Source organism: Bufo bufo, chromosome 1 (genome assembly GCF_905171765.1).
Source record: "Bufo bufo chromosome 1, aBufBuf1.1, whole genome shotgun sequence".
NCBI classification, from domain to species: Eukaryota; Metazoa; Chordata; class Amphibia; order Anura; family Bufonidae; genus Bufo; species Bufo bufo.
The window spans coordinates 716,751,242-716,773,005 of record NC_053389.1 but is presented as its reverse complement, the minus strand read 5'-3'; the positions used below and the strand labels follow the sequence as shown (position 1 = coordinate 716,773,005).

Genomic DNA, 21,764 nt, shown 5'->3' with positions numbered 1-21,764 from the left:
TCTGGAGTAGTTGTATATGTATTTGGAGTGACAAATCACACTTCTCTATCTGGAAGCCTGTTGGACAAGTCTGGGTTTGACGAGTGCTAGGAGAACATTACCTGCCCACCTGCCCAGTGCACAAAGCAAGGCCCATAAAGGCATGGTTGAGTAAGTTTGGTGTGAAAGAACTTGACATGCCCGCACAGAGCTCTGACCTCAACAACATTGAACACCTTTGGGATGGACTACAATGGAGATTGTGAGCCAGGTCCTCTCAACCAACATCAGTGTCTGACCTCACAAATGCTCTTCTGGATAAATAGGTAAAAATTCACATAGACACACTCTAAAATCTTGTAGAAAGTTGTGGAAGTTGTTTTAGTTGCAAAGGGTCGGCCAACTCATAATCAGTACTATGGATTTAAAATAGGGTGTCATAAAACCTCCTGTAGGTGTAAAGTGTAGGGTTCCCAATACTTCACCCATATAGGGCACCATGTAACTAGGACCTGTCTTCATGGTAGAGGTGTATATTTCTCTGTGAACCTAACAACCTGCAGCTATAAAATCATAGAAATATTGGCAGTAAGAAGAAGGATAGAAGCCACGTGGGTATCAGGATTAAACAGATCAGGCTCAGGGCTACTGGCTGCTGTCCAGGTTTGACGAGATTCTTGTTAATCTGGTCAGTAATACATCTAACATGAGCGACACAGAGGAAAGGTTGGTGAGTAGAACCTGAAGGTCATAAGACCAGAGGGTCTTCAGCAACTAGAAAGTAGAGATATAGCGGGCTTGTCACCTAATACTGAACCAAGGTGAGTGCAGGCAACAGCTACATGTTCTTAATATTACTAAAGATGTATACTTTGTAATGACCTGGAAATAATCCACAGGATAATCCATCAAGCACAGTATCTCATTCATCATATATTTTTTCAATGGAAGTCAGATGAAATACATTTGGTAAGATTTATTGTGAGCGTTCTGTGGATGGGGAAGGGGATGGGCTGGCACGCCCGTCTTATTCACCATTTTCTACACCTGTTTTAGGCGTGGAAAATGGTCTAAATGTAAGACAGCTCAGAAGCTGTCTTACATCTAGAACTGGCGCTGGATGCGCCGAAGTTGTGGAGAGGCGGATCCACCACCAGCTATGGGGCTTTATTAAGACCAGCGTCTAAAAAGGCTGGTCTTAATAAATGTGCCCCTCTTTCTATATTAGCTGAGGTCAGAAAACCACATTCTTGGAGCCACAAAAGTTCCAATGTTCTTGGGCCTCAGTCATGGAGTTACTCTAAAGGGTCTATTTACACTGTATTTGCAGTGTACATTGGAGGTATACATTGGGAGGATTTCCCAACATATAACTCCAATGGATGCCTCTGATGAACGACACAGTATAGGCATCTAGTGACATATCCCACCCATAAGCTGCCATATTTTAAAAAACTCTACTTTCACTGGATGTACTCTATTACATTATACCATACATTTCAAAAAGGGAATGCCAACATATAACAGCTCGATGAATGCCAAAACGACACTCATTTGACATTTAGCGGGTGAATGGGGTCCTATGTCGGTGCATACTCCAAGTGGACACTGAAAATACTATGTGAATACACCCTACAAGTTAAATTTCTCTGATGTAAGCCCTAGTGATGCATATGGTGCTCCTGGATTGTACTAGTCATAGTACCTCCATAACACAACCATATCATACTGCTTGTATGCGGCAGTTTCTTTCTGTGTCAGAGGTTATTCAGTTTGAGATAATACATGAAGAACTTTATAAGGCAGAAGTTGTATATGATAGAACTTGTCTATCAAGATATGCAGAAAAGACAGACTCTGGTACACAGTACATTTGATAAAAAGATATATGGTATGTCCATCAAGTCCAACCAGTAAAGGTGCGTTGATGTGGTAAGAATCTTAAAATTCTGAACTCCCTTTTGGTGCAACAACAAAAACATAGCAGGGCATGAAACAATTAGGTCCTGACTCCAGTTGGTGATCGAGCTGAATCCTCATCCAAATGGGGATTCTGTACATTTACATACTGTAAGCACTGATGTTATTTTATTTCAAGAAATCATCAGGGCCTTTCATGAAGTAATCAGCTATTTCTCCTAAAACCAGTTCCTGAGGTGACTATTCCACAGATTGACGGACTTTACAGAAACCTGAATTTGTAAGATATTGGTCTGAGGTGTCAGAAGCAACATGAGAGGTTGAGAGGACATTCACGGTATGCAGATATAGACTAGGACATTTCTACTAGATCACTTTACGAATGCTAGGATAGGTAATGCTGCTGCATCATATACTGTATCTTCAGCTTCAATCAATAAACCCCAGACATCCTTGTATTGAACAGTTTTTACAGTCCAACTGACCACACAGATTGAAAGATTGTCCTTTTAACCTCATAATCTGGGAGAATCAGGGTGATTGGTAAGGTGGAAGAATGTGGTAAAGTTAGCATAGAGATAAGGGCTTTGTGGCTGTTAGGCTAGTTTCACACTAGCGCTAAGGATCCGGCAGGCTGCTGCGCGCAGCACTTTTCTTCCAGCCGATTCTTGGCATATTTGCCAAGTTGCGGACGGATCTATAGTTATAGTTGAAGGATTTGTCCTGGTTCAGTGCTGAACCCGGACATAAGCTCATGTTCACACATTTAGTCTATATGAGTGGAGCATCGGAGCATTTCTAGCTCCGATGCTCCCCCTTACCATGCACAACATAGCGCAGGACAAGGGCTTTGGGCATGCTAGGTGGAGGCTTATGCATAGCAGTGAGCCTGTGATGCTACCGGCACAAACGGGCAGTTTTTAGCACTGCTCTAGGCTGTTTTACAGGATAGAGCAGCGCTAAAGACTAAACATTAGTGTTGGTGATGTCATAGGGATCACTGCTAGGCGGAAGCCTCCACCTAGCATACTGAAAAAAAGCCGGGTACTTTAACAGCAGTAAACAAATAGCCTATGCAGCGCAGGGCAAAGGGGGGCATCAGAGCAAGAAATGCTGCGCTTTTCCACTGATACAGGCTAAATGTGTGAAGAGGAGCTTAAGTCCGGGTTCAGCTCTGAACCCGGACAACCCCTTTAACGGGGCAGGACGGAGAATTTCAAGCTTCAGCCTGCCGGATCCCTTTCGCTAGTGTGAAAATAGCCTTATCCATACAGGGAGTCTGGCAGTTTTTTTTCAGCTAAAAATCTCACAAGTGAAAGTTTAGGCACATGACACCAAGCTGTGTAGTAGAGTGTAGTCTATGGAAGTTGTTCAACACTTACAATCTGAGTGTTTGGAAATCCACTTGGCAAATTAAAGTCAATGTAGATAAATGTAAAGTTATGCATCTGGGTAGTAATAATCTATATGCAACATGCTGCATGTCCTAGGGGAGTAACACTGGGAGAGTGACTTGTAGTTAAGGATTTGGGTGTCCTTGTAGATCATAGATTAAGTAACAGCATACAATGTCAATCAGCTGCTTCTAAAGTCAGCAAGATATTGTCATGTATTAAAAGAGACATGAATTTGCAGGACAGGGAAGTAATATTACCACTTTACAAATCATTGCTGCGGCCTCACCTGCACTATACACTTCGGTTCCATGTGCCAGTTCATGGAAAAGATACCCTGGAGCTAGAAGAACTACTAGACTGATAAGGCACATGGAGGGTATGAAGGTGCATTTACACGGCCCGATAATCGGGCAGATTATTGGGAACAGGACAATCCGGCCATGTAAATGTGCCGCAGATCACCTGATGAACGAGTGAAAGCTCATTCATCGGGTGACCCTAACGTTCACACAAGCACCACCGATCATGGCTTCAAGGCAGCAGATCGTGTGGTCTAAACAGCGATCTGCTGCTCAGAAGCCACAATTCAGTATGAGGACGAGGGATCGCTATAGCTATCACCTGTCCTCATACAGTGAAGGAGATCGCTGCATGTCAATACGTGGTCTCCTTCACTGAAGGAGCAGCGGACTGTCGGGAAGAAATGCTTCCTTCCTACAATCGGCCGCTCAGTCGGCCCATGTAAATCCAGCTTTAGTTATGAGGAAAGATCAAAATAATTACATTTATTTAATTGTTTGTAGAAGCACCTAATATACATATATAATTGGCCCAATACAAAATATATGCTGAATAGTTGTTCCATGTAAAATCACTTTAGGTAGGGGCACCACCTATGTCTAGAGAAAAAAAGTTTCAATCTCCAGAGACAACAAGGGTTCTTCACCATAAGAACTGTGAATCCATGGACAGCAGGAACATGTGATGGCTTCAAAGGGGGCTTAGAACATAAATCCATTACCTCTTATGTAAAAGTGTAGAATTCTGATTTTCCACCCACTGTCCTTTCATTCACATCCCTTGTTTGAACTTCATGGACTTATCTCATTTTCTTCAGCCAAATTAACTATGTAACTATGAGTAGGATAGGCTAATAGTGTTAATAGCGTTAAAATCCTGTACAAAATGAAGGCTGGCTGTGTTCAACCCGCTACATTGGGTGATCAGAGTGTTCAGCAGGGAGTGAAGGAGAAGCTGGATGTGATAAGCATATCCTGCACTACAGTAGACATCAGACACTACAGGAACCTGGGATGGAGGAAACCACTGATGAACTTCAGATATTGCCCCTTTACTACCTTAAACCACTAGAAAAACAGCTATTAACCCTCCACTTCCCTAGACCACCAGGGAATCTGCCATTAACACATTCACTGGCCTAAACCACCAAGGAAACAAGCATTAAACCCTTCACTGCTTTAGACCACCAGGAAAGTAGCCCTTAGGGTACATTCACATGACATGGAAAAACGGCCATGTGATGGACTTTTTTCAACGGCCGTCAGATGGCCATTTTTAAAACCATTGCAGTCTATAGTTCTATTCACACAGTCATTTTTTTAACTGGTTGTGAATAACGGCCATAAAAAAAGGACATGACCTATTTGTTCGTTTTCAGGGACCAACAGTCCCTACACAATTCAGGGGGTCTGTTTTTAATAGCCTTTTTCAGAAAGGCATCCTTGAAAAACAGGCTTTAAAATTGAACTTTCTTTCTGTTTTTAGTTTTTTTTTTTTATTGTAGTGTGAATGCAGCTTTAGTCCCTTCATTACCCTAAACCACTAGGGAAGCAATTATTAACCCTTCCCCTACCAATTTCCTCCTCAAGTAAACAGGCATTTATACCCTTAATACCCTAGAGAACACCAGGAAAACAGCCACTATAAGGAAAGTGGGCAAAGGGAGCCTGTCACCAGGAAATTCACTATTAAACCAGACATCGCGTAAAATGTTGCAGGTGATTGCACAACCTGATTTTTCTCTCTTTTTATCTATCATTATATTGCATTGATATGTATATGGTATTTATTTTTATTTTTTTACTTGTTTGAAATTTTATTTTTTTTTATTTTTTTTACAAAGTTTATACACCTATTCTCCTACCATTAAACATTTAAATTTTTTAATGGTGTGTCTCTAGGACAGCCAATATTCAGTTTGTTTAATATATTTCCAGACACCTGATGACATGTCCCCAATACTCTAGACCAACCTTACAGACACAAAGAGCCAGAAAAGAAAATCGTATGACTGCCAGGAGCCACAAGATATCCGTTTACACAAATATGCGTGCACACGACAGTATTACTGCAATTGAGTTATCAAACATTAAAAAAGTGCATTTAAACCACCTTTCCTACCTGTAGTGTAGACAGCTTTAGTGAGACTTCTGGCAATCTTTGTTTTTCACAATGTGTTTCAAGATTTCTCAGATGACACCCCATTCACAAATGACCGCCCTATACTCAGATGACCGCCCATGCTCAGATGACCGCCCATGCTCAGATGACCGCCCATGCTCAGATGACCGCCCATGTTCAGATGACCGCCCATGTTCAGATGACCGCCCATGCTCAGATGACCGCCCCATGGTCAGATTACAGCGCATGCTCAGATGACCGCCCATGCTCAGATGACCGCACCATGCTCAGCGGACCGCCCCATGCTCAGATGACCGCCCCATGCTCAGATGATCGCCTTATACTCAGGTGACCGCCCATGCTCAGATGACTTCCCTATACTCAGATGACCGCCTTATACTCAGATGACCGCCTTATACTCAGATGACCGCCTATGCTCAGATGACCGCCTTATACTCAGATGACCGCCTATGCTCAGATGACCGCCTTATACTCAGATGACCGCCCATGCTCAGATGACCGCCTTATACTCAGATGACCGCTCTATGCTCAGATGACCGCCCCATGCTCAGATGACCGCCCCATGCTCAAATGACCACCCCATGCTCAGACGACCGCCTTATGCTCAGATGACCGCCCATGCTTAGACGACCGCCCATATGCTCAGATGACACCCCATGCTTAGACGACCACCCATATGCTCAAACACACTTGGTGTGCTGGGCAGTGGCACCTGTGAAAAAAAAGGCAGAGCAGCAGTGGCAGAGAGACTGAGGCCAGCAGCAGCCATTTCAGTCAGATTAGAGCCAAAGCTGCAGAGTGGCTGTAATCGGACTAAAATGGCTGCTGCTGGCCTCAGTGAGTCTCTCTGCCACTGCCCTGCCCTGCTGTCCACCATTAACATTTATAAAAATTTACTATGGAGCTGGAAGCAGGTCCTCCTTGCTTGCTGCGCTACTTCTTGCCGCCCCCATAGCCCCAGCCCGCTGTCTGATGAATCTGGCTGCTGGGCTGGCACTGAGAAGACTGGGGGCGGGCATTAGGTCACACACAAACACACTTCCAGATGGGGGTGTGGGGCCGTGGGCGGGCACATCTGCGGCTGGTGGCGGGGATAAGCACTGCAGCTTCGCCTTCTCTGCCGGAGGAGGGGGCGAGCTGCACTGAGTGACTGAGTCACGTGTCCGCTCTCGGCGCTCTGAGTCCTCTCCACTCTTCCGTCTCGTTCCAGCCTTCCATCGCTTCACTTACGCGCTGCAGAGAGGAGAGTAATCGCTGGCCGCACCGCTCCCCTGCGAGACGCAAATTAAGGCGCAAGGAGCCGCATGCGTCTTGCGAGCTGCGGGTTGGCCACCCCTGTTCTAGACCCTCATTTTTAAATAAAATAAAAAAACTTCCCTAACATATTACTTACTGTAATCTTGGGGGCAATGCAGTTCTAGCTATCTATCTTACATTTGCCCCGCTATCAAGAACTTTGACATACATCAATAATTACTGGCTACCACACTTTCTCTCAGACTCAGAACACAAAGATCTTTGACCAGTACCCTTACCTTGTCACCATAGTACAGCTACACGGATCAGATCAGCATGGGGTTAAAGCAATGTCGGAGGCTTGCTATCTGTTCTATCAGTCCTTGTAGTTATTGCTCTAGAGTAGGTAACTATGATCTCCTGTATCTTTATAATATTTCACTTATGCAAAATTTACGTGGACAGAATTGTTACCTTTTTATACCTATTTATACTCTTTCTGCATATATATGTATCACTGGTGACCATCTGCCTGCTTCTCACTTCCCCTCCAAACCCCGGCACACTAACATAATAACAATTTATCTACTTAGCTTCAATCTCTCTTAAACTATACTTGAACGCCAAGGAGATAATCCATTTACAGCAAGTAGGCCATTGCAGGACAGGAGCGCAACAGAGACACAGATACACCGTGAGCATGCATTCAGCAAGAAAATGTAAAAAGTTGTCATACGAACTAAATCCTTATATGAGAATTCATACATAGACTCGGGGATTCATAGATGATTTGTAGATGTGTTCAAAAATGTCAAAGCTTTTATCATTTAAGAGATGAGTGCTGTGGGTTCTTTTTTAAGATCACTTGCTGCTCCTTCTTTTTACAAAGTGTCAGACCCCCATTAACACAACCCATCACTGTAACAGAAGGTCCTGCAGTGACCGGCCGATCTTGGTTTATAAGCTGCCAGTGATAACATGCCTTACAGGAACATGACTGCAGTAGTCTCAGCGGTCACACGCCATTCTCCTGGCATCATCGATGGAGCGGCGTAGGATTGAAGAGATGAGTACTGTTTTTAGCCATTATTTTAGAGCATTTGCTGTTCCTCAGAAACCTCTTTAATCCTTTAGTGTATGCCATCATTGACATAGATAGTACTTGAAGAGACACTTCCATTAGGGGTAATTTTTAACTCAATATTCATAGAAAATGATTTATTTCATTTACATTTTGGCAATACTAAGCCATTGAAGATTAAATACAAAACATTGTCCTTCTGTAGCAGTCAGCACAGAGAAATAAAACTTCTATGTAGATAGGTTCCATTGTGAGTTTACTGCTGCTATGAGGAAAGACGGTATCTGCTAGTATAATAGTAGATTAGTAGAATTTGGCTAATAATATGACAGCCATATTATTATCTTGATAGGCCTATATAAAGGTTTAACACCCGCTTCTCCACCCAGTAGTTAAATCTTCTTGCCCAACCTTTTTGCTATCTTGGGAACAGGAATTGGGGACTACCCTGATGGAGACGGAGGCCAAAATGTACTAAGCACTCCCATGGCTTCTCTTCCAGTATCTTGTTACAGGAAAACCATTATAAACTGTAAACTAGGTGACGCAAAAATGCCTGAATTTTTTTACACACCATTTACCACTCTCTAAAATGCGCTGGAGATGCTATTCTGGAACTGGTACATATCATCATCATATTTGGTGGTCTTGTCCTCAGATATTGCCTTTCTGGAAACAAGTAGGGACTTCTATACAGACAGTGACTAAGATGAATTTCACAATCACCCTCGCAATGATAGCCTTAGCAAATCCCAGCACATTCTATTCACTATCTGGAGTCTGGCATGCTCAACCTGCGGCCCTCCAGCTGTTGCAAAACTACAACTCCCAGCATGCCCGAACAGCCTACAGCTATCGGCCTACAGCAGGGCATTGTGGGAGTTGTAGTTTTACAACAGCTGGAGGGCCGCAGGTTGAGCATGCCTGAATTCTAGACCGTCCAAACTTATTACCTTACATGATAGAAACTGCCAAATGCCTAATCCCTATATTTTGACTGCAAGATCAACCATCCCTGTTGACATGCTGGATAGCTAAAATACATCATATTGGTGAGTTTCAGATATCCAACTGGGAAAATTGGAAACACGGAGCCTACCTTAAGACATGGTCGCCCTGACTTCAGGCAAATCTGTAAAAGTGGATTCACTGGCTGTGGCGTTCACCCCCCCCCCCCCCCCCCCAATTTATGGTTTATTCTTTCTGTTTCCTTCTCTATTATATATGTCTACTATATATATATGAATTATATATCTCATTGGCATTTATTGGTACATATCACCACCAACAAATATGATTTTGACCATGTGACTCTCTCTTTTACTCCCCCCAGGATCTCCTCCAAACTATCCCCATTTTATGCTTTTCAAACACTAGTGTTATGCACTTGTTCTTCTTGATGTTATATTCATCATTTATATATGTTTATCTACTTTATGTTCATGTGAAATGTTCATGTGCTATTAATATGCTTCTGAACAAAAAAAGATGCCCACACAAAGCATTGTATACTTGTCTAAGGGCAAAAAGCTCAGAAGTAATCTATATATGTACAAAAGGAAATCCACACATGGTAGACCCCCTTGAAAAAAAGCCTAGGTTTTACAATGGAAGCTGTAATGAGTAAATCCAGGGAAAAAAGAGCAGCAGAGCAGATCAGCAGGGAAAAGCAAAGCTACAAGCAAAGCAGACAGAGAAATGGCTAGAATTAAATAACCTAGAATTGTTGGAATCACATTCACACAAAACCAAATGACAGGAAACAAAAAGCCCAGTATCAAGTCATGATCTTCCTGGAGTCTAATAAATCACATCAGTAATGGTGCTTAAAAGTATCCATGTTATCCAAGTCCAATGGATGCAATAATCATAATGTTCATAAAGAGTTGTCTTACCTTCCCCCAAAGGGTCCAGGGTATGGATCATGAGCTGAAATATGGTACTGCGAATGGTGCTGTTATGCAGAGAGGCCGAACTCCCACCTCTAGTAAGGAAAGGCTTCAGCTGGATGGAAGAGGATCAAACATTATTTTATATTGATGCATCTATATTAACTCTTTAAGTAATAGTATACATGACATCATATTGGTCAGGAAAGTCCTACTGAATGCATGAAATCAAACTACATACAGTCCTGATCAAAAGTTTAAGACCACTTGAAAAATGGCAAAAAATCCTATTTAGCATGGCTGGATCTGAACAAGGTTCCAAGTAGAGCTTCAACATGCAACAAGAAGTAATGGGAGCGAGACAAAACATTTTTTGAGCATTCAATTTAATGAAAACAACGAATAAACTGAAACAGGCTGTTTTTCAGCTGATCAAAAGTTTAGGACCACACCTCCCAAAAAATCCTAAACCCCCCCAAAACAGAAATCCAACTTCCAAACATGAACTCAGTAATGAGTAGCTCCGCCGTTATTGTTTATCACTTCTGAAATTCATTTTGGCATGCTTGATGCAAGAGTTTCCATGAGGTGAGTGGGAACATTTCTCCAAGTGGTGAAGACGGCCGCACGAAGGCCATCTACTGTCTGGAACTGTTGTCCATTTTTGTAAACTTCCCTTGCCATCCATCCCCAAAGGTTCTCAATTGAATTTAGATCAGGGGAACACGCAGGATGAGCGAAAAGAGTGATGTTATTCGCGGATCCGCAAAAAACGGAAGCCGTCTGTGTGCCTTCCGCAATTTGCGGAACGGGCGGCCATTGATATAACTGCCTATTCTTGTCCGTTTTGCGGACAAGAGTAGGACAAGTTATATTTTTTTTGCGGGGCACCGGAATGGAGCAACGGATGCGGACAGCACATGGAGTGCTGTCCGCATCTTTTGCGGCCCCATTGAAGTGAATGGGTCCGCGCCCGAGCCGCACAATGTGCAGCTCGGACGCGGACCAAAACAACGGCTGTGTGCATGAGGCCTAATATTAATGAATAATATGTCCAGACTACTCTTGGTTGAATAACCCCTTAGAAATATTGCTATGGTCATGCCATAACCGCTTATCATGAAGGGAATATTTAAGTCAGATTTTTTTTTATTTCCCTTGTGGCATAATTTTTGTTAAATTTATCAAACATTATATGTGGTTTGATAAATTTGGAGTATTTTTGAACACTTTTGTCTAGAGCTGTTACTCTTTTTTTTTAGTTTTTTTTTTTTACGGCACCCCTTATTGGAGTTAGATTGCCCACTTTTTTGGGGCAAGTTTTTCAAATATAGCAGTTGATAAATATTGTATGCACTTAATTAACAGTCAAACACGTCCACCTTTCCACCCATAATAAGTGGCAAGAAAAGCATAAGATCACAAAAAGTTGCAACTTTTTGCCCAAAAATAATGTCTACCAAAATGTAAAACTTTTTTTTCTCCACCACAATTCTGGCGCATAGGGAGTGTATAATTTCTCCCACATAGTAACCAGTCTTCATCAATTGAGTTTTAAGCTGAAGGCTGGGCTGTCACCGTGCTGCCAGCCTCAATCTGTATTTTAATCATATTTTTGTCTGCCTTAAGTGAAGTCATAAAGAGCACCCAGAGAACATGCTTATTTAGGGGTTGAATGAGATTGTACAGAAACAGCGTCATCATTGTCCAGTGGTTTGAATCTGTTACTACAGCTCGGCCCTGTTCTCTCAATGGGGATGTGCTGCAATACCAGTCACAGCTATAGATGAGAGTGACCAGGGGCGGATTGGCCATAGACCTTACAGGACCTTACATGCCAGTAACGTTGGAAACCATCAGGACCATTAAGGTTAAATTTTTTCTCATCAGAGAATACAACTTTCTTCCACCTTTGAATGTCCCATGTTTGGTGCTCTCTTGCAAAGTCCAAACGAGCAGTTCTGTGGCGTTCAAGAAGACGAGGTCTTTGAAGACTTTTTTGTTTTTGAAGCCCTTCAGTCTCAGATGCCGTCTGATGGTTATGGGGCTGCAGTCAGCACCAGTAAGGGCCTTAATTTGGGTCGAGGATCGTCCAGTGTCTTGACGGGCAGCCAATTGGATCCTCCGGCTCAGTGCTGATGAAATTTTTTTGGGTCTTCCACTTTACTTTTGTGTTCCATAACCCTCAGGATCATTTAAGAAATTCCAAATGACTGTCTTACTGCGTCCCACCTCAGCAGTGATGGCGCTCTGTGAGAGACCCTGCTTATGCAGTTCAACAACCCGACCACGTTCAAAAAAGGGAGAGTTTTTTTGCCTTTGCCATCACAACGTGTGACTACCTGACAGAAAATGACAATGAATCCACATCTTTGCACAGATTTGGCCCTTTAAAGGCATGTGGTCCTAAAATTTTGATCAGCTGAAAAACAGCCTGTTTCAGTTTAATCATTCTTTTCAATTAATTGAATGCTCAAAAAATGTTTTGTCTCACTCTCATTTCTTCTTTTTGCATGTTGAAGCTCTACTTGGAACCTTGTTAAGATCCAACAATGTAAAATATGTTTTTTTTGCCATTTTTCAAGTGGTCTTAAACTTTTGATCAGGCCTGTATGAATACAAGGAATCTAAGAATGGTCCAGAAACCAGTAACAGATTAACAGCTGCACTTTCCATATTTCCAAAAAGGTACATTTGTAGTTGGGATATCTGTATCTTAAAGGGAACCTGTCATCAACTTTATGCTGACCTCACTGTGGGCAGCATAAAATAGTGACCAAAATGCTGATTTCAGTGGTGTGTCATTTATGAGCTAAAAATAAGTGGTTGCCAAGAACCAGCATCATAATCATTTCAGCCCAGGGTTTGAAAAAAGTCAAATCTACTTGAGAAGAGTCATGGTTATTCATAATCTCCTGCTCTCCCCGTCCATCCGCTGATCATTGACAGTTCTTTCCTAGAGAGAAAGGGAGAAAACAAGGTAGAAGACTGTCAGCCATCAGCAGGTGGGCAGGGAGAACAGGAATTTATGAATAACCAGGACTCTTCTCAGGTGGCCAGGACTCTTTTCCAGGCCTAATCTGCAATGATTGTGATGTTAGTTCTCGGTAACCACTTACTTTTCAGTTATAAATGATATAACGCTGAAATCAACTCACCTGTCTCTAATTTAGTCTGCCGTTAGTATGGGCAGCATCAAGTTGATGACAGGTTCCCTTTAAAGATAACAGTGAGGAGTGCTTGTGAACGAGTGGTTTTACACTAGAGGGGTTGATGAGGAGAACCTCCATATCTGAAGACCTAGGGAAGGACTATGGCACAAAGAAGATGTGATGAGGTGCATCTCAAAAACTTGGGAGCATGGGAATAAGTGGTCAGGCAAATAAAAGAGTGGATGATGAGAGCTACCCCGGCTTTAGAACTAAGGAATGAGTTGCCTGGGATACTAAAGAACATGTGAAATGCACTCTCATAAATGTAGACCTGAAGAATGAAAGGTCTGGAACAAGAACTAGTTAGGAAGACTCCCGCATTTTGATAGCTACAAAAAAAGAGATATGGCAAGTAGAAGACCTGGTGAGTAGAGCCTCCACAGCTGTAGACCTGTGGAATAATTGGCCTTGGGAATAGAAGCGCTGGTGACGAGAGCTTCCACACCTGTAGAATGAGTTGTTTATACAATCAGAGAGCTTGATATTAGTGGTCTGACACATAGAATATGTGATGATGAACACCTCCAAAACTTCTCAGTCGGGGAATGAGTGACCAGGCAAAGGATTAGGCAAAGCTCTCACAGCTGGAGACCTGGAAAGTGAGTGGCCTGGCACCCAGAATAGCTAGGCAAGAAGCCAGGAAAGCTGAAGAGTAAGTGGCACAGGGGAGCTTGAGAAGAATTGAGTTGGTGATATTAAATGTGAAATGAGTCCTGGAGAAAAGCCTTGTCTATTACTATAATCCTAACAAGAGATGTGTTATTGCTGCACATCAGAGGTTAGATATGAAAACGCATTATACAGTACATCATGTACATAATAATGAGATGAAAATAAGATGTTGTTAATGTTGGAACAATTATTGGTAATGGTCTTTAATATGCAAATAATGTTAGGCTTTGTTCACATCTGTGTCAGAGGCTCAGGAGCCACCATCAGAGATCCCATTAGAAAATAAGACAAAATATTTTGTTTGGTAAAATGCCAGGCTCCCTGACAAAAATCGGACAGACCATATTACAATGGGGAATCACAGGGCACTGGGGCCGATTGACCATAGACCCTACAGGGAAATTGCCCGGTAGGTCAATGCCCAGGGGGCCACCTGAGCCCTCATGGTCGCTGAACAGATACAGAACAACCTGGCTACTTTCACATCTGCGCTTAAATACTGACCTATCCTCAGGATAGGTCATCAATATCAGATCAGCACCCCCGCCGATCAGCTCTCTCTCTATCTTCCTGTTTGCTGCTGTCTATGGTCTTTGCCATAAACAGCAGCAGTGAACAGGAAGAGATAAGTGAAAAGGCAGATGCACACTGCACGCGCCGCCTCCTCATACAGCTGATTGGCAGACCCCCGCCAATCTGATATGGATGACCAATCCTGAGGATAGGTCATCAATAGTAAAAGCACGGACAACCCCTTCAATTAATGTAAGAGCATCAGGTTCTCATGTATCTAGCCAGTGGCCCAGGTGCCCTCCTGAATTCAACTGTATCGCCATCCTCAGGATGGTGATGTCGTTGAATACGGCAGCAGTATTTTTTGCTGCACTGTGGTACTTGGCTCTGCTGGGACAGTATTTTGTGCTGAACTCTGGTATTTGGTTCTGCTAGGGCAGTATTCTGTGCTACACTAAGGATTGCTGACCCAACCTACTTGTTGTACTCACCTACTTATGTTGGCCCTGCCTTCTGTCAATTTGGATTTGCCTACAAAATATATATATATACATATTTTTGGAGTGTGGGTGGAAACTAGAGTACCTAGGGAGAACGTACAAACTAGGATTCAAACCCAGGACCCCAGCGCTAACCACTGAGCCACTGTGCTGCCTGGGGGTAAACAGGCGATAAATAACGGATTGGTGGGAGTCCTATGGATAGGGGATAACTTTGTTACTTGACACAACTGGGTTGTGGGATGAATCGTATTCAATTTCATATTTTATTGACCACAATGCAATAGGTAATAGATATTACCATTAGGGCAATTTTTGAAGCAGAACTCAGACATGCAGACAGTCATATGTCCTTTAGAATAAAACATTTCTATACATCTGACACACAGATAAGAGATTTGGATTAGTACATTTGCGCAGTCTATATTAAACTCTTTGGATCACCTACCTTTAATCTGTTGTTGTCTTCGGGTGGCTTTGGCTCATCCCCTGCAACTGACCCATTGCCCTTCTGTACATAGACATGAAAAGTAACCAAGTAACACCATCAGTCAGGGCATGCTGAACCATCAGCAGCAACAACATTAACAGCACTGTTTTATGGGAAATTGCAGATTGGGTATTTTGAATGAAATTCATTTATTCCTACTGGCATTTAAATCCGGACATTTGTGTTTGTTTCCCAGGAGTTAAAATGATTATAATCATATAATGGGCTTGATTTGGGGCACGTAACTGAACATCACTGTTCAGACAAGTCTATCCATCTCATATATCTCCCTCTCTTGGTATGGACGTCTATCATGTCGTGCCATACACTGTCAGAGGTAAGTCACTGGAGTCTTTCATTTATTTCAGTGCTCAGGATTTGTATTATTTTTCCAGTATATCAATCATTACCAGCTATATCAGTGTGGAGTAGGTGTTGACTATGGTTTAGATGTATGACAACATCTAGTATGCGTCCAGTTCATCTGTCACATTAGGCTATCAGCATTTCAGGTGCTCAGAAGTGATATTATAGCATAACCAAATGTTAGATTGTAATGAAATCTTGTAGCATGCAATTTTATACCCCTGAACATGATGTCATATCATAATCAAAAGCATATCAATTGATGAACAGGTTTGGAGAATTATACAGTAGATGCAGAAGTTTTGGGTCTGATTTTTGGCTGAAGATTGGCCGTTACTCCTTCATGTCTCCATCTTCAAATGGTTGTGTCAGGTAAGAAAGCGGTTCTGCTGTTAGCAAGCAGAACTGAGGATGCCAGGTCCTATGACTGTCCCTGCTCTGCACAGATAACATTTGGTCCACAACAAGAGCCTGGAGGACATAGGGGAAAATGGTGAATCTCCAACAAAAAATGGACATTACCATTGTTACACCCTGTTTGATAAAGTACTTAAGGGGATGTACAGTATATCTCACACAGAATGCTCAGATGGGTGGAGTAAAAAGAATGCAGAAAGATGTGGTCTTAGCAAAGCATAGCTTGCTGAGGCATTGTGTTTGCTATTTTACGGTCTGGATTTCAATGAAATGAAGTATAGTTTGGTAGTGGGACGTGCCATTCCCTCTCACACTCCAGTACAAGGTATTCCCCTGAGACGAACCCAGGAGTAGCTGCTGGCCTCATTACTGTGGGGATAATTACAAGCCTCAAAAGCTCATTCCTGGTCAGAGCTTGGAGACTGCATGACCTGTGCTGGCTATGCAAAGGCTGATCCCCCTGTTTGATCTGAAGTACTTAGGTGAGGTAACTTACTGCTTAGTTAGTGCCCAGACGGCTGGTATTATTTTGTTTATGTATTACTTTTCTGCCGTAGATGCACTCAAGTGAATGTCGAACCTGAATGCCCTGTGGTATTTATGAAGAAAATAAATTTAATTTGGACTATACCACACCATACAAAACAAAAACATTTACTATGGAAAAATGTATTCTAGTTCTACATCTTATCCTTTGAGGTTGTCATGAGGATAACATGGATGATGGTATGCTGCAGTAATCAGGCATGGCCACTATACAGTGGACGGAGCTGTGTAGTTCTGGAGCCTGGTTCCAGCATAGCAGCTCCTGAAAATAGCTGATTGACGGGGTTGCCGGGAGTTAGACCCCCACCTAGCTGATATTGATGACCTATCCTGCAGATAGATTATCAATAATGATGTCACAGAGAAACCCATTTAATGAATTGTTTTGACATTTTAGGACAGGTGAATGTACTTTTTCATATAAAATGCCATGAAACACAACCCACTGAATGTAACATACTGGAACAATGAAACACAATATAAAGCATGAAAAATAATAATATTTTAAAAACATTACACATACCTTAGATGTATCTTCCAGTGCCATTACTTTCACTAGCTTCTTTCTTTTGGACAGATGAGTCTTCACCCATGTTTCAATCATAACATTACATTTCATGAAGGTGACATAAAGCCCATACGCAGTGAGAAGCGTCATGCTCTCCCACCACAAAATAACATTATCAAGGAAGAAGATAATCAGCAAGATCAAATCAACTATATAAAACGAGACATCTCTGAAGAGAGGCCACCATGTAAGGTTGAGGATTTCCCTGGAGAAGAGGGCACAAGTACCAATGACAAATAAGATGTTAAAGACAGCCGAACCCACAATAGTTCCGATGCCAACGTTACTGTGAGAAATGAACACGCCAATCAAGGAGGTGAAAAGTTCTGGTGCTGATCCACCAGCAGCCATAAATGTGGCACCAGCTACATCTTCAGAGATCTCAAGCTTCTCTGTAATCACCCCCAAAGCTGGCACAAAGAACTCATCACAGACAATGGCCAAGGCCACAAAGACATACATCATGCCAAAGATATGAAATATTACCCAACCCTCCCTGCGCTGCTCTATGCTGAATAGGTCCTCTGGATATTCTCCTTTGGCATGAGGCAAAGGGGGCTTATTGGGCTTGCTGGTGGAGATTGGGACAGTGGTTGTGGTTTTTTGTTTAATGGTAGGTGTTATGGGATCTGGGTCCACAAAAATACAGTGTCGGGTTTTGGTCCTTTCAGTTACATTTTCTGTGGGGGCAAGTGAGGTAGAAGTGGTGGTGGTAGAAGTGGTGGTGGGGGGGGGGCGTCAGGTTTAATACTTCCCTGACAGACACTTTTACAGTCATCTCACTTTTTGCATCTTTCAGAAAGATAGGTTCTTCCAGGTTAGTCTCTGTCCAAGGTCCTGAATCCATCTGTTGATTAATGGACAGTTGGTACAGGGAGCAAAGGAACATCACACAGACTATAAATAAAATACGGTTCAGCTGAAACCTTCTTCTCCTCTGTAGATGCATTGTGATAATATGAGATGGATAAAAGTGGGCAGAAAACTGAGTCTTTATCCAGTCAATAACTTATATGTTAGGGAGATATTTCTGATATGGTCCTATTCTTGTTTTCCATCTTCTTGAACTTCTTGTATGTAGTATCAGCTAAGTTTAGAGGCTTCCGCAGGGCATCACATAGGACCCTAAGCTGAAGAAACACAGGAAACATGTAAGTAATTATCATTATTAACAATATATAGAATACAAGTCATTCTACAGAAAAGACTACATCAAAATGATTGCATGAAGAATGAGCAATAACATTTCTGCTAATTCACTATTCCTGTTAACCCCTTCCGGACATTTGACATACATGTACATCATAATGGCAGAAGGGAGGTTTGGAGCAGGCTCAGGAGGTCTGATCCAGGTAGGTTAAACCCTCAGATGCCGCAGTCAATAGAGGGGGAGGTGGGCTCTCTCTGTGCTCAGATTCCCTCCTTCTCAGCCCCCTCTTCCCCTGCTGAGAAATCATGGGAAGTCTGCGTCAGAGCTTGACAAGAAGAAGTCACAATAACCCTAGACTGCAACAAAAGAAATATAGCCGTCTATGGTATAAGCAATTAAATAATCGCATATTCCATTTCCCTATGGAGACTAAGAATAAAAGTAAAACTTTTTTTTTAATATGAAAAAATATTAAAAATTGAAATCACTCTCTTTATCAATTTTACATGTAAAAATAAACAATAAAAAAAATTGGTATCACTTCTATTGTCCGAACGTGTAAAAACACAAAAGTATTTATCCTGCATGGTGAACACTGTAACAGGGGGGAAAAAAGTTAGAATCAGTTTTTTTTAGGTCACCTTGCCTCAGAAAATATTTAACAATAAAAGATCTCTGTCAATGGATGTAAAAAAAGAGCTATGGGTGTCAGAATAAAGGGACACAAAGCAAACGTTAAAATAGTTTTTAAAAGCAGTAAAACATAATGAAATCTATATAAATTTGGTATCTCTGTAACTAACTGACCTGTGATTTTTAGTGCAGAGTGAGTACTGTAAATATGTGTAATAGTGCTGAAACCCAAAAAATAATGGCAGAATGTGAGTTTTTTATTTTATTTTACCCTACAAATCATTTTTATACTTTTTTGAATACATTATATGGTAAATTAAATGGTGCTTTTAAAAAAAACACAACTTAAAACTTGGAAAAAGTAGCTCTTAGAAGTGAAAGGTTAGCCAGGAGGCATAACTCGAAGTGTATGTTTGGGGCGATCAGTTTGTGAGTTATGTGGCAAAGGTGATGTGTGTAACGGGGTGCCAGCAAGACACTCTGGTTTGGCCAGGGATGGCTAGGATGGCAACCAGAATCTTTGCCCCAGGTGAAGAACAGCCTGGTCACAACGCCTGGTTAAGAAGCCCTGTGTGTAGACTAATACTGCAGACATGTGTTACTGTCTTCTATCTGCTCCATCTTCTTACTAATCCATGGACAGTAGAAGAGAAGGTAGACCAGTGTTGGAGTGGGGATCCTCCCAAAAATAATTATTAAAGGGGTTATCTGGGTTCAGAGCTGAACCCGGACATACCCACAACTTCACGCAGGCAGCCCCCTTATTTCATACTCTGATGCTTTCCCTTGTCCTGCGCGATCCAGCATCCAAGGCATTTTATGGAGTTCTGGTGGCGTACTGGGCTCTCCATAAGGACTGCTAGGTGAAGCCTTCCACCCAGCAGTGAGCCCAGTCACGTCACCATCACCCTAGCCTGTAAACCGGTGCTAAAGCCCGCTTATCAGAGCCAGTGATGTCACTGGGAACGCGGCTGGGCGGAAGCCTCTGTCCAACAGTGTAAAAACATAAACAAAAAAGCCATTGCCCTGCGCAATCCAGCGCAGGGCAAGGGAGAGCATCGAAGCATGAAATGCTCCGATGCTCATATCACAGGGCCTGCCTGGGTGAAGCTCTGGACCCGGACAACCCCTTTAAAAGAAAAATTATTTTGAGGGTCCATCCTCCAACTATACAAAACATGTGAATGTCCACTTTTAACCCTTTCTACCCCGGGCCAGTTTTCACCTTTCTGCCCAGGCCATTTTTTGCAAATCTGACATGTGTCACTTTATGTGGTAACTTTGGAACACTTTTATTTATCCAAGTCATTCAGAGATTGTTTTCTCATGACACATTGTACTTCATGATAGTCATAAATTTGAGTCAATATATTTCACCTTTTTTTCTGAAAAAAAGACAAATTTACCAAAAATTATGAAAAATTCGCAATTTTCTAAATTTCTATTTCTCTGTTTTTAAAACAGAAAGTGATACCTCATAACATATGTATTACTTAACATTCCCCATATGTCTACTTTTTTGCAGGAAGAATTGACGTTTTTATTGGTACCATTTTTGGGTACATATGATTTTTTGATCATTCATTATTACACTTTATGGGGCAAGGTGACCAAAGAATTGGTAATTTTGGCACAGTTTTTATTTATTTATTTGTCCAGCGTTCACCCGAGAGGTTAGGTCATCTAATATTTTTATAGAGCAAATCGTTACGGACGTGGCAATACCTAATACTGTATGTATACTTTTTCTTATTTATTTAAGTTTTACACAAAAATAGCATTTTTGAAACCCCAAAAATTATGTTTTACTGTATCCATAGTCTGAGAGCCATAGCTTTTTTATTTTTTGACCAATTGTCTTAGGTAGGGTTTCATTTTTTGTCGGATGAGGTGACGGTTTGATTGGTACTATTTTGGGGGGCATACGCATTTTTGATCGCTTGGTGTTGAAATTTTTGTGATGTAAGGTGACAAAAATGGCTTTTTTTGACAGTTTTTATTTTTTTATGGTGTTTATTGGACGGGGTGGATCATGTGATATATTCATAGAGCCGGTCATTACGGACGCGACGATACCTGTACGGTGTGTTTTAAAAATTTTTTTTTACATTTTTTATTATAAAATCAGGGGCAAAGGGGCGTTTTTCTATTTTCACTAAACTTTTGTTTATTAAAAACACTTTTTTTTAACTTTATTTCTGACTTTAACTTTTGGGGGTCTGATCCTCTCTGCAATGCATTACAATACATCTGTATTGTAATGCATTGCCTGTTAGTGTATTACACAGAGTAATACACTAACAGGTTGCCTAGGAGACCCAGCCTGGGGCTGGATCTCCTGGGCACCCGTAGAAAGCAGGTGCAGATGCTGTGTTGTGCCTTCTCACCCAACGGGTCCCCGCCACAGCAGCGCGGGGACAGGATGGGCTCCCTCACCCGCAGCCAACCCCTTCTATGGTGCGGTCAGCGCTGACCGCGGCATAGAAGGGGTTAATGCGACGGCATCTGTGTTTTCACCGATGCCGGCGCATACAGCAGCAGTCCGACTAACGGGAACAGCCGGTCCCCTGCAGCTGATCGGGCAGCTCCTGCACCCGCCCGATCAGCGCGCCGTAATAGTACTGTGCTGGGCGGCAAGTCACGTCCCGCTGCACTGTACTATTACGGCGCTGGTCGGGAAGGGGTTAATTGCATGATACAGCTTTTTTTCTTATCATTGTACACACAGGACATAGCAATAAGGTCTAATGTGT

The 21,764-nt window shown here is 42.2% G+C and overlaps 1 protein-coding gene across 1 annotated transcript in view; it reads right to left on the bottom strand.

Moving 5' to 3' along the window:
- SLC24A1 (solute carrier family 24 member 1) overlaps positions 1-18,177 on the bottom strand; it is a 57,393-nt gene extending 39,216 nt beyond the window's left edge. The window contains 4 exon segments of the mRNA XM_040415786.1: positions 9,951-10,059; positions 15,290-15,352; positions 17,184-17,969; positions 17,971-18,177. Coding sequence (XP_040271720.1) covers positions 9,951-10,059; positions 15,290-15,352; positions 17,184-17,969; positions 17,971-18,177 — 1,165 coding nt within the window.
- Positions 18,178-21,764: the final 3,587 nt, after the last annotated feature.